Source organism: Trachurus trachurus (assembly GCF_905171665.1).
Source record: "Trachurus trachurus genome assembly, chromosome: 9".
Lineage (NCBI taxonomy): Eukaryota > Metazoa > Chordata > Actinopteri > Carangiformes > Carangidae > Trachurus > Trachurus trachurus.
In genome coordinates, this window is record NC_139895.1 from 32,150,770 (window position 1) to 32,163,645 (window position 12,876).

The window sequence follows — 12,876 nt, forward strand, 5'->3', positions numbered from 1 at the left end:
AAGCAGCTTTGAGGAGCATGGTAGGAACCCTGCTCTCACGCTAGTGTTCATGGGAAATGGAGTCTTCCTTCACTTTCACTTTTGCGAGTCACAACAAGGAGGGAACAGGCAAAACAGCACTTTAGCAATGGATTATGTTTGTGTTTTCACTTTGAAATGATCCACTGGAAACAGAAACTTAGTTTTGATGTCTTCTGTTAATTTTAATGCAGGATATTTACAGGGCTTCACGCTAGTCTTCATGGGAAATTGAGTCTTCCTTCAGGCAAAACACTACCGCTTTGGTCCACAGGCGCCGCCAAACTCAACCAAAACTGAAAGTTCTTTAGTACTGCTTTAAAGGTGTTCAGAAATGGCCGTTTGTCCTGTTTGTTTGAGTTGCGCCTCCTTGCACAAGTTTCCACAAGTTGCCGCACAAGTTTACCCGAGTAAGGAAAATTAATTTGATTGGTTGTTATCAAGCGGGCGGGATATTCAATGTTTGGGGCGGGGCCGAGCTCGGTGTGTCTATGTGTGTGTGCGAGTGTGTTTAGCTAACGTAGCTAACTGTTAGCTAGTAGACTTGCAGCGTTACAGCTTGCTAACTTAGCTAGCGAGGCTAAGTGATGGACCGCAGGGATCTGGAGGAGGAGAATGGAGTAACTTATGGACGGAGGAGAGTTTGGGTTGGTGGTGGTGGACGAGTCTCCTCGTTTTTCTCAGACGTTTGATTGACGGATGACGGATCCAATATCATGCATGAGCGGTTCAACTCTCAAGGCAGTGAAACAGTCAGCATATGATTCTTGTCAAAACACCCATGTCTGTTGTTTTCTATGTAAAGTCCTAAAGCACAGAGTAGGAGCGGGCTTAATGCTGGTGGGTTTGGCCGGCTGCGTGTCAGACAACTCAGAAATAGACTCGGGCACAGGAAAGACATCAGCAGGATTGGCCAACTGAGGGACAGGGGAGACATTGGACAGGACACAGGGACAGAGGGGATGTCAGCCAGGGCAGACAGGGTGTTGTTGGTCTTGTTCAGAGTCTCACTGATTGTTGATAGCTGGACAGCAGAGGCTCAAGGTTGCTGGGCAGCCAGTGGCCAAAAAATGAAGTCTGAATATTCTTCGGAAATAATTGGGTGCAAACATAGACAAGGCAAGGCAAGACAAGGCAGCTTTATTTATAGGCTTATAGCACATTTCATACCAAGTGGCAACTCAATGTGCTTTACATAAAAACAAAACATTTAAGAGTAAGAATTGGAAACAGAAAAAACATACAATTATTAAAAAAATAAAATAAAGCAAGAAAAAGAATAAAACAAAACTAGACTAGACTAGACTAGTTTGGAGCATGAAATATTGATTTGTATTAAAACAATTATGGGGACTTACAGTGCAAATCCAAGATTGAGATTTGAAGTTCTTTAAAAGAGCTCAGCCATAAGCACATGAAAAGAGAAATGTTTTTAACCTGGATTTAAAAGTGCTTACAGTCGGGGCTGATTTACGTTCTACTGGTTTGTTCCAGTTGTTTGCAGCATAACAGCTAAATGCTGCTTAGACAGATGAATAATTTGGAGAAGTGATATAAGAATGAAAATGCTTACATACACTGTAGCTTACATAGCTTGAACATAACTTTATCTTGAGGTTCTTCATTCTGCCATCTAAGTCTTTGCATCCAGGGCTCCCTGCAGAGCGGTGTACCTATTACATCCTCTCTCTGCAGCAGAGTTGGGTAGTGAAATCTGGGAGCCTTACCAGATGGTGCTTGTTGAATTACTTGCTAGTTTCAGCTTGACCTACATTTAATTTTCAGTTCATTTAAGTGATTTTGTGTGACTGGTGTCCGTCATGTAACGCATTCAGCGCGACCGCCCAGGCCAAGTCATGGGGCAGACAGCTGTGACCGTGTTTTCTTTCTAAACCTAATATTACATTTTCACAATCAAATGTTTGGATTTTTTTTCCGAATTGAATTATATAATCAAATTTACAGTGTTTGTTGACGGCATTACCGTGGAGCTGAACGACTTGGTTGATTGAGTTCTCCATGATGCAACGCCCACGTGTAGGCTACCCCCTGAGATATCTGAGGGAATTTGCCAGATGAGTCCGGGGAGACAGGGGGATGGTCAAGGTCTCTAGATCGAGACCAGACCTGCTGGTCAGTTTGGGAATAGGAACTGACAGTGGACCGGCTGGCTTGGGACAGGGGGGGCTGCAGGGCTCATGAACCTGAGCCAGAACAGCCCAGAGCGCAGGCTGAAGTGCAGGCTAATGGTTAATAAGCTGACGTCAGGGGACAGAATGTTACCTGTCTGGGATGTAGTCTGAAGAGCAGCTGGTCACCTGGGAGACTAGCTGGAGGCCTGCAGACTGTGGGTTAGCCAACTGGGATGCTGAGTTACAGGCTAGCTAACGGGCTAGCCGACTCAGGAGCTTTTCTTCCATTCACCAAACCAGACATGTCTGCTGAGTCTGTTATTTCATCAGTTCACATTTTCACTGCACAGTCAGAGAGAACGCAAACCGAAGCATGAAGCGGCTCGGCTGATGCAGCGAGGATACTTTGATAATGAAAAGAAACGGGTTTATAGGCAGATGGGGAAATGAACTGCTCGGTAATTGACAGACATAGGCATAATAGAATACCACACATGAAGAAGCGTATCCAGGAGTAAGAGCAGATTAACAAAGAAGACACTCAGGAAATTAATCTCAAAATGAAAAAGAGACAAGCTGACAGAGAGTGAGAGGAACAAGTGAAACTAATCAGGCAGCGCAGATGATCAAAGAGGCAGGAAACACAGAGGAGCAGGAGGCAGAACCACGGTGGACACAAAGGATTCATGATGAGTATCTGCAGGTAGTGACAAGTTATTAAAGTCACAATGATACAAAACAGGCTTCATCAGCAAATATGCAAATTATGATGGGTCACCTTTTTCAACCACTTGGAATTGCAGCTGTCAGAATTCCTAGTTGTCTATTGTTTCCAGTTGAAGACAAAGGTCTGAAGGATTTTATTTATTGACACACAAATACAAGACAGGAAGTTCTGCGATGGGTTAACTGTAATTTATGCATGTGTTCTCTGATTTATTGAAATCATATTTTTAATTAAAGTGAAGTTTGTTGATAGCGCTGCCCCTTCATACAATTGGCTACATGCAGAGTATACAGGTCATGAGTGTATGGAAATCAGTCATTGTCATTTTCAGAATAAAAGTCATGTTTATTTTGAATTCAGTTTGAACCTTTCATTTCTAAATGCTGCAATAAGATAAAACGAGACAATCAGAATAAAAATAATAACAGCATGAGTTAATTGCCCAAATGAGTCCAGTTTAAAGGGATAGTTCAACATTTTGGCAAATTGACCCATTGCCATCATCCCTATAGTTTTGATTCGTTACCTTACGAGATGGAGTTGTTTTCGAGGTAAATTCATGCAAAACCATTGATGTGCGTTCCCGTCGGGGCAGTTTTCCGGCAAGCAGCCTCTGCATTTGCCTCTAAAACAACTCTGTCTCGTAACATTCCGTTATTATCTCATCGCGTGGTGAATGTGCAGGTCACAACTTGTCCACCAGAGCGTTTTGGAGTTGTTGGATTGTGTATTTGATGAGTTTGATGAGGGAAACCAAGAAATTCCATTAGCCTCCGTAGCGTAGCTCTGAGCAGCTCGCGGCTCTGCTCCGCCGTTCTAAAAATAGCTTGCACCGACAATCAAACCTACTCCTAAAACTATAGGGATTATGGCAATGGGCAAATTTGCCAAAATGTTGAACTATCCCTTCAAAGAATGAGTTAATTTTATTAATAACCCTCTCTATGTCACCCCTCCCTCTCTAGTGATCGATGCCCCCAGCCAGGTGAACGTACGTGACGTGACGGACACCACGGCTCTGGTGACATGGTTCCAGCCGGTGGCAGCGGTGGAAGGCGTGAGCGTGTCGTACGGGCCCAGCTCCAACCCTGCTGACCGCACCGTCATGGAGCTGTCCTCCACTGAAACCCAGTACCACCTGGGAGGACTCGCCCCTGACACCCAGTACGAGGTCTCTCTGACAGCTCGGACAGGAGACAGGACCAGCATTCCTGTTTATGAGTTCTTCCTCACAGGTCAGTGGAGTAACAATGTACTATGTTGCATTGCTGTTTATTATAGTATAATATCCTCAAGACCATGCATGCTTTAATTATGGATTATATCCTGCTGCATGATTGAAGAACCAAATGTCCTCCCAAGTTCACTCAAATGTATATAAATATTTAACATGATATGACAGCAGGTCTTTTATGATTGTTTGTGGTTTGGTCATAATGACTTAGGAGTCCTCATCATGACTTTGGACTTCTCCCATAACTCGCTAGGCCCTACTTTTAGAACCAAACAGCTTTGTGAGTTACTCTAAAATAAAGACTGCCATTATTATATATTCTATATTCAACAACTTATTTGTTGAATATATTTTTATACCTAAGATCAGACCTGGGCATTTTACAGCCAGTGGGCTTTTACTTTTAAATGTTTAACTGAAACGTCTATGCTTCTTCCTGTCGCACATGATAGAGATAATGGTATTATTATTATCATTATAATAATATTTATTACATTTGTGTATTAATGTAACAATTGTTCTTATAATAAGATGCTGTTTGGAGTGATTTTTGATATAATAATAATAATAGGGTGAGTGCACTGTATGTTTTCTAGATTTGATCTCAACGGTAAAATTAAGGTACAGGGTGACAAAAATTTGTGTGGCCCTCAACAATGATCTGGGGCCCCCCAGGAAATAGTACTGCCCATCCCTGCCTTAGATGCTTTCTCATTACAGTCCCTGGTTATTGTGTATTTAAAACATGCACATGAATCACATACATACATTCTAAATATCAGATGTATCATGTATATATTTTGAGTGTATAGTGGTGGTGATAAGCCTAAAAGGGACTACATTAGGGTCATGTTAAAGCCCCAGTATGTAACTTATTTGGCTTTTTATTAGCAAAAATCAAATATTGCTTTACATAGACGCTTGTTTATCCTGTTACATGCAGCGTCTGTTGTCTGTCTGACGTCTGCCTGATTTCACGTGAATGCAACATCAAGAATACATTCCGATATGCAACCGCACCGCTAGATGGGGGGAATTCCTACATACTATACCTTTAAAATGACACCTGTAACAAATCAACTTGTGCGTGTCAGACCTGGACGCCCCCAGAGACCTGCAGACAGTGGAGCTGACGGACGAGAGCATCACCCTGGAGTGGAGGAACAGTCAGGCTCAGGTGGACAACTACCGCATCAAGTATGGACCTCTGTCTGGAGGAGAGCACGGAGAGCTGCTCTTCCCCCCTGGACCCAAAGACACCACTCAGGCTAAGATCACAGGTACTACACACACACACACAGACATACACACACAGCCATTATTTACCTTACAGGTTGCCAGGTTGTTGAGCTGTGCTGCATTATCCAGAGAAGTGTCTCTGTCATTTACCTTTTCTTGCTATAAATGCAACAAAATAATAGAAACAGTAGGACACCACAACAGGTGTGCATCCACTTTTATTTTCAGCAATATCAAGTTACATAAATCAAATAACTGCCACATCGTATAGATTCAGCAGCAGAATATGCCGCAGGTGTAACGTTCACAGCCTCATGCACCACTAAGGTTTGACACTTTTCATTTGTTGCCGTTCTACACGGTTCATCACAACTTCCTCAATTGATTCTGGCTTTTATTTTGAAAAAAATAAAAAAATAAACCCACAGGTTTCAAAAGTAAAATACTTGGGTTAGAAGTTACAGATTTAGAAGAGTTACTTTCTCAGGATTGTTATGTCATCAGACAGAAATAGACAAATCCATCCACTCACTCAACAAGTCATCAGACCAGCAGTCTTTAGTTTAGTTAACCAGCATGTTTATATTGGGATCCTGATTATGATACCAGATTGTCACAGAAGTCATTAATGGACAGATGTTAAAATAGACAAATTAACGTCTGGTCTGTAATTCATTAAAACACAAGATCATTTAGACGAGCACGAGGAAAGAGAGCAAGAGAGTCTGAGTCTCTGCTGGTAGTGTAGCAGTTGGTTGAGAATGACAGTCACAATAGAACCTGTTTTAGTGGAACTAAAATATTACACATCTTATTATATTATATAAGACCTTTTAATTAGAAGAGCAAAACTTGTTGCGATCAGTGTGAGGCTGCTCAAATGGAGTGTTTAACTGAACTGTGTGTGTTGCTCCATTTTAAATAGTCGGTGTTACATTCAGACTGCTTATTTCCTGCTCATTACTTTTCATTCTCGTAGTTAAATGTCAACCATGGGCAACACAGGCATTTCATCACAATACCAGCCAGGGGCGTCTGACATTCAGACTTGTTTCACTCTGAGATCTTGCAGAAAAGTGGACGATCTATCCGCCCCACTGACATTATAAAGCCGTGGCGGATCTGAGTTTGTTTGTTTTTTCTGTTTATTTCCACACTGGTATTAGACACCATGAGAAACAACATAAAAAGCTTCTAAAAATGGGTTAACATTGTTTTTGTCAGACCCTATTCTTTGTCCTTGGGAGGCCCGTCCCGTGGAAATAAAAGGGCCACATCGATTCAGCCGACGTCCCCCCCCATCCTCTGCTCCACAAACACCTCAGCACTTCTTTCACGCAGTTATTATCTGTAATTGCCTTCACGCTCATGGTTTTATTGATAATGAGTTTCCCGGGCATTAGGTGTAATTTCATGCTGCAAGATTCTCTGTGTGATGACCTCTGTGGGAGTTAATAAAGGAATTAGAGGCGATCGGGCCCAGAGAGGGCTTAATTGTGGGGACCAAAGGGCCACCAGAGTCTGGCATATCATAGCAAGTAGTGTTTCTGCGCTGCGACAAGGGCCCTATAGATCCATCAATGCAAATACAACACTGATGTTCCACGGTGAGCGCAGACCTACCATGAAATGCAATTAGGCTGCCATCTATTATGCAATCAAGCCGCATGAGAGCGTTTTTGTGCTTGGCCATAGGCACTGGAACCATTAGCTCAAACAGCTGGCCACTTGACTGCGGAGCCTCCCCATCGTTCATTTAGTGACACCTCAGTGGATTTGTACAAACAAAACATGCTTCTGGATCACTGTGTTGTTATTTGTGTGTGCCGTCCTGCAGGCCTGAGACCCGGCACAGAGTATGGGATGGGCGTCACAGCCGTGAAGGATGAGAGGGAGAGCCTTCCCACGACGACCAATGCGGTGACGGGTAAGATGCTTTCAGTGTTCATATATGCAGAAATATACATTCATATCTGCATACATATACTGTACATGCACCTCATACAGTCACATTTTGGTTGTGTAAAGCTTTGGAATTTTTTGTCTTGTTTTCTGCCTTGGTTAAAGCGTATCCAAGAAATCCCATGAGCCTCTGTAGCGTACCTCTGAGCAGCTTGCGGCTCTGCTCCTCCATTCTAAAAATAGCTTGCACCGACAATTATAGGTAACGAACCTACTAAGACTATAGGGATTATGGCAATGGGCCAATTTGCCAAAATGTTAAACTATCCCTTTTAAGGCAAAGGAAAGACATTGCCTCCTAGATGTAGAATTGAAGAGAAACACACATTTCAGGACCTCTGACTTGTATCATCAGAACAGACATGTCCTGCAATTTTTAGCCTCCTGTCATATTTAATAGTCTACTCTTCTACAAAAAAGAAAATTGAACCACGTGTCTAACCGTGGGTCTGATATCAAGATGTGAAACGAATTGTGACTTAGGGTTAGGGTTAGGGTTAGGGTTAGGGTTGGGGTTAGGGTTAGGGGTTAGGTTAGGTTAGTAAATGAAATAAATCCAGCTGAGTCAGCATCAGTATTTGACCATAGACAGTGCACACATACTGTCTGGTCAGCTGTCTGCCTCTGTGCATCGCCTGGTAGATCGCATAACAATGATTTTATCAGCTGACATCACATAGTGAACTTATAAGGATTGGACCGTAGGAGTAACAGACTTAGGTTACTTAAAGGTTTTTACCTTGTCTGTTTTTTTCCCCCCATTTAACAAGCTTCATCTAAACTGTGTGTTACGTCTCAGACGACGGCCTCAGGGTTTGCCTCAGACAAGCTGTGAATCCATTCACCACCTCCCTTCCCTTCTTCCTCTCTAATTAGCCCTGGACGCTCCCAAGGACCTGACCGTCGCGGAGGTGACGGAGACCACTATTATGCTGGAGTGGACGCGCCCCCTGGCCAAACTGGACTCGTACCGGCTGGTCTTCGTCTCGGCCGACGGACACCGGTCTGAGGAAGTGGTCCCGAGCAGTTCTGAGTCTTTTACCCTGAGGAGCCTGACGCCCGGCGTGCTGTACACCATCAGCATCACGGCCGAGAGGGGCCGCAGGAGCAGCGCCCCGGCAACCGTCTCAGCACCCACAGGTCAGCACCGCCAGAAAACACGCACACATTTTCAAACAGAGCATTTTTAATTCTATAGTGGTGCCTTGTTTGACATTACAGAGGAAACAGTGGGATTTCACTCATTCCTACATGATAAAACTGACATTACATTACCTCGCTCTGTATTTTTACCCATGCGATTACTGTCGGAGGCTTTTTGGTATAATTGATTCGTTCAAACGAAACAAAAAGCCTCAAGTCGTATCCATGGAGATAGTTTGAGCTCTCCAGAAACACCGTCCTGAATATTCTAACACTAAGACCTTGCCTCAGACTGTTTTCAGTGCAGCTACTTTCTTTTAAAGAAATAGTCTCTTCAAGAACTACTGAAAGTGAATTCTGTGGATTAAGCAGGGTAACAAGAGACAAAGTGAACTTCTTTTTTTTAAAGCTGCACTCACATCTTTGCATGAGTCAGGTTTCTTCATATTTCCAAGAGAGGAAGTAAAAAAATCTTTACCTTTGACTGCATTAGTAGCCCAGACTTGGCATGTGTGAGATTCAGAAAGTGTGAAATGTGTGTGAGACAGAGGCTCCTCTGAGCGTAGCTTCCTGTTTCCATGAACTCTGTAGCTGGTGGCACAGGGTCGGAGAAGAAGTTCTCATTAACCAAAACTTCAGTTTTTTGTCCTTTTTTTTTTTAGTGCTGCGGCCAAACTGAAGGCAATGAATTGAATTCATTGTTAGCTTCTCAATGTAAGACACTTTGTCTCTACAACCCCCCCCCCTTCCCTCCGTCAAGGTCCATTTGTAGCATGTAGGATTATTTTTCTTTTTGCCCATTTTTTTTTCTTAAATCAAAACAAGAAAAGACAAATGAGGTGACTGTGGTCTATTTTTCGTGCTGCGGTCAGGCTGCCTCCGAGCCAAACATTTCACAAGTAAATCTTCCAGTTATGCAATGAGTGCCCATTAAATGCATGGCTACAGGCAAAAATCGATACGGCATGAGGGAAAAGTTGGTGAGTCTCTGGAATAACTGTTTTTTGTTGCATTTTTGTGGACTGCACGCTGCCAAGAGGAACATTATACAGACTTCTATGTGTGTGTGTGTGTTTGTATGGATGTGGGTGGGTGAGTGCGCACGTGCATGTGTCTACTCTCTATGTCTACTTGTCTGTGTGCTCATGTGTGGCAACGTATGATTGAGAGACTGATAGAGACTGAGTGAGGCTTTGGGTGTTAGCGTGTGTGCATGTGCGTGTGTGTGTGTGTGTGTGTGAGCGCGTGGGAGGCTGGGAGCTTGTATGGACATGTGTGCATGCTGCAAAATGTTCATTCATGTGATAATTGTTGGCGTAAGCCCTGCTCCCCTCTGGTTTTGTGCGATTTGACCACGATGAACTGTGGGCCTGTCAGATAAAAGGCCACATGCTGGGACTCCTGTTAAAACATTGTCTCGGGGAAAATCAGCAGCCCTCTAATCCACAGCCCGGCCGATCTGCTGCCTTTATCATCCCCAGACATGTAGCACAAACACAGATCACACTCTCCTACAGGACGGATTGGAGGAAAGAGGAGGGGTGGACGAGGTGACACCAGGTTTGGAGGCTGAGTGGGGACTGAATAATTCTGACAATCGCTTAAACAATTGCAGGAATTAAATGCAGCGAGTAAACCTGCTGATTCAACACCGAGACAAAATATGTTCCTAAACATCAACATAGATTTATTTTATGATGTAAAAAAAAAAAAGATGTAGAGACAAAGCAGTATGATAAAACCAGGGGAGTCGGTCAACAAAAAGACAGGATTATCATAATTTAATCTAATCAGTTGACTGGGACAGAATCACAGACTGACTGACACTCAGAGAACAATAAGAGCAAATGTAGAAATGATAATGACACATTCAATGACTGTTTGTACAAATGAGAACTGAACAAACACATCTGACCACACATTATTAACACACAGAGGTGTCTGAAACTGATATCAGAGTGCAGGTGGTCACATAATATGTATGTCTATAGATATAAAGATATACATGTATATATATATATATATATATATACACACACACACACAGCATACATTTATATATATATATATATGTGTGTGTGTGTGTATTATTATTGTGTTTGATCACCCATGTACATTTATTCATATGGTTTTGGTGTCATCAGTCCGTCCTATGATGACGTGCATGATTCTTGACGCATGACAACAGAAAGCATGAACAAGGCAAGATCATTGTCCTGCATGAAGCGAGGTGATCTGTGCCGCAGCCTTGAGCCTCACTGTGAAGACTCAGACTGATGCATTCTTAATGCTGCAGTCTTCTATGAATGAGCCTGTATCAAATGACAGATATCAGAATCACAAAGTGATATCTCAGGAGCCCATTTGATGTAGTGACAACACACATCGCCGCCTGCATGACACGACAACAACTGAAACGGAACTTTTAAGGGTTAACCGAAATTGAAGTTAACCCTTCGAAGTTCAGTTTCAGTTGTTAGTCATTATACTAATTATTTGATGTAAACATTAAATAAAACAGGTCATCACAGGTATCACTTTGCAAGTTGTTTTATTATCATTAAACTTAATACTTTTAAACAACCAAATATATAAGTATAAAGATGAATGTATTATCTCTAGCTTTTTCCATCTGGCTTTTTAACAAGTTACAGAGTATTTCCACAGTTGTCCTTCACTTTAAAACTGGAGCTTTGTATAAAATGTAAGCTGTATGCCCAAGTCCCCATATTTAGCAATACGGTATGGAAACCTATATGGTTTATAACACACAATATTGTATTTTTTGGAGGGTCTGACCGATATGGATTTTTTTTTTTTTTTTGGGGGGGGGGGGGGGGGGGGGGGGGGCGATGATTATGTAGATATTAGGGAATAAAAAATTCCCAAAACCGATATATAACGATCGATTAAATCCTCAAAAATGAATAAATGCTGCTTTTAATACTTTTAATCTAGTTCAAACTTGCTACAAAGATAGAAAATTATGGTAGAACATTTCACTATTTTCAAATACTTTTGTCCTAAATTGCTGCGTGGGAGCGTGTTGCATAAAGCTCTGGGAAATTAAATAATCATGCATAATCACCCCCTACCAATCACCCACAAGGACATCATTTCGAAGTAAAACCAAGTGATATTCCCTGAACTTTATTAGTGAAAATATAAGTGTTAACATTGGTTTCTATTGGCCAACTTTTAGAGGAACTAAACCCCCAAACCACTTTTTTCTGCTGAAAACAAATATATTTGGGTATAAGGTAGTGTTGTTGGTTGATTCTGGTCCAACTTTTGACATTTTAGTCAAAATATTTCAACTTGGTGTATTTTGTAGTAAAAATGTAGAGTGACTGCCCTCTATGGGTTGAAACACGGCTATTACAATTGAATTTTTCTATTGGCTGAGATGGAGGCAGATGACGTTTTGGAGGCAGCTTTCGTCACCGGCCACCAGCTCCCCGACCAATCAGCACCGGCTGCTGCCTGCCGCTAACGGTTGCTAGGCACTCTAGTCTGCTGTGGCTAACGGCTGCTAACAGCTGCCTGAACGGGAATCGTTAGTGCGGCCGGCGCTGGCGCTAACGAGCCGTTAACGAGCTAACGAGCCGGCGGATCAGCTGTAGATGCTGTGTCACGGCTCCTAGTAGTGTCCGCGCTACTAGTGCTGTTAGTAGCTCGTTAGTAGCTCGTTAGCGCTAGCAGAAGTGTCGATGTGTGTTTATTACTTTTTTTTCTCTTTTGTGTGATTTCGCGGGTGTGAATGGGGCGCAGGGGGGAGGGGGGATCGGAGAGTGCTCCTGAGTCCCGCCCATAATCAAGGCATTTTTTGAATTTCAAGCTTAGAGCACGTCATCCAAAACTGAGGGGTTTAGTTCCCCTTTAATGATTATTCTCTGAGTCTAAGGCTATAATCGGCCGATTAATCAGTCACACCATAATTTCTGGACAGTTTTAGGGTCTTTCATGTGTTCATGTGTTAATCTTCTTTTAAAACTTATTTTATATCATTATAGTCTTACTGTCATTCATTGTCACCATTAACAAGCACTTGTATCTACTTACATGTGCATCATATTGAGTTCTTCTGAACTGATTATAAAGGCTAAATAGAAGAGTTCACTTGTTAGTAAAAAAAAAATCACAACATTGGGAGAAAAGTTTGCTGCTGACTCAAATGCTGCCCGCACTCAGCAGACACATCATTCACTAAATGCATTTTCCCTGTCCATGTACACACACACAGGCATGTATACCCACACCCATCCCATCCCATCACATTCCTATTGTCTACTTCCATTTGCTCACCACTCTTCCACACAGCGAAAAGAGGATAATGGGAGCCTTGATGTTTACCTGGGCCATCTATCTCTCTGTGTCTTTCTAATCGACTCTCTGAATGCTTGCACACACAATGGACTCCA

The 12,876-nt window shown here is 42.5% G+C and overlaps 1 protein-coding gene across 1 annotated transcript in view; it reads left to right on the forward strand.

Annotated features, from left to right (window-relative positions):
* Positions 1-12,876, forward strand: part of tncb (tenascin Cb) — a gene marked incomplete at its 5' end in the record, with an annotated part of 56,161 nt that overhangs the window by 16,443 nt on the left and 26,842 nt on the right. The window contains 4 exons of the mRNA XM_083979090.1: positions 3,843-4,112; positions 5,206-5,391; positions 7,188-7,277; positions 8,189-8,452. Of these exons, the coding sequence (XP_083835216.1) occupies positions 3,843-4,112; positions 5,206-5,391; positions 7,188-7,277; positions 8,189-8,452 (810 nt within the window). The remainder of the gene's footprint in view (positions 1-3,842; positions 4,113-5,205; positions 5,392-7,187; positions 7,278-8,188; positions 8,453-12,876) is intronic.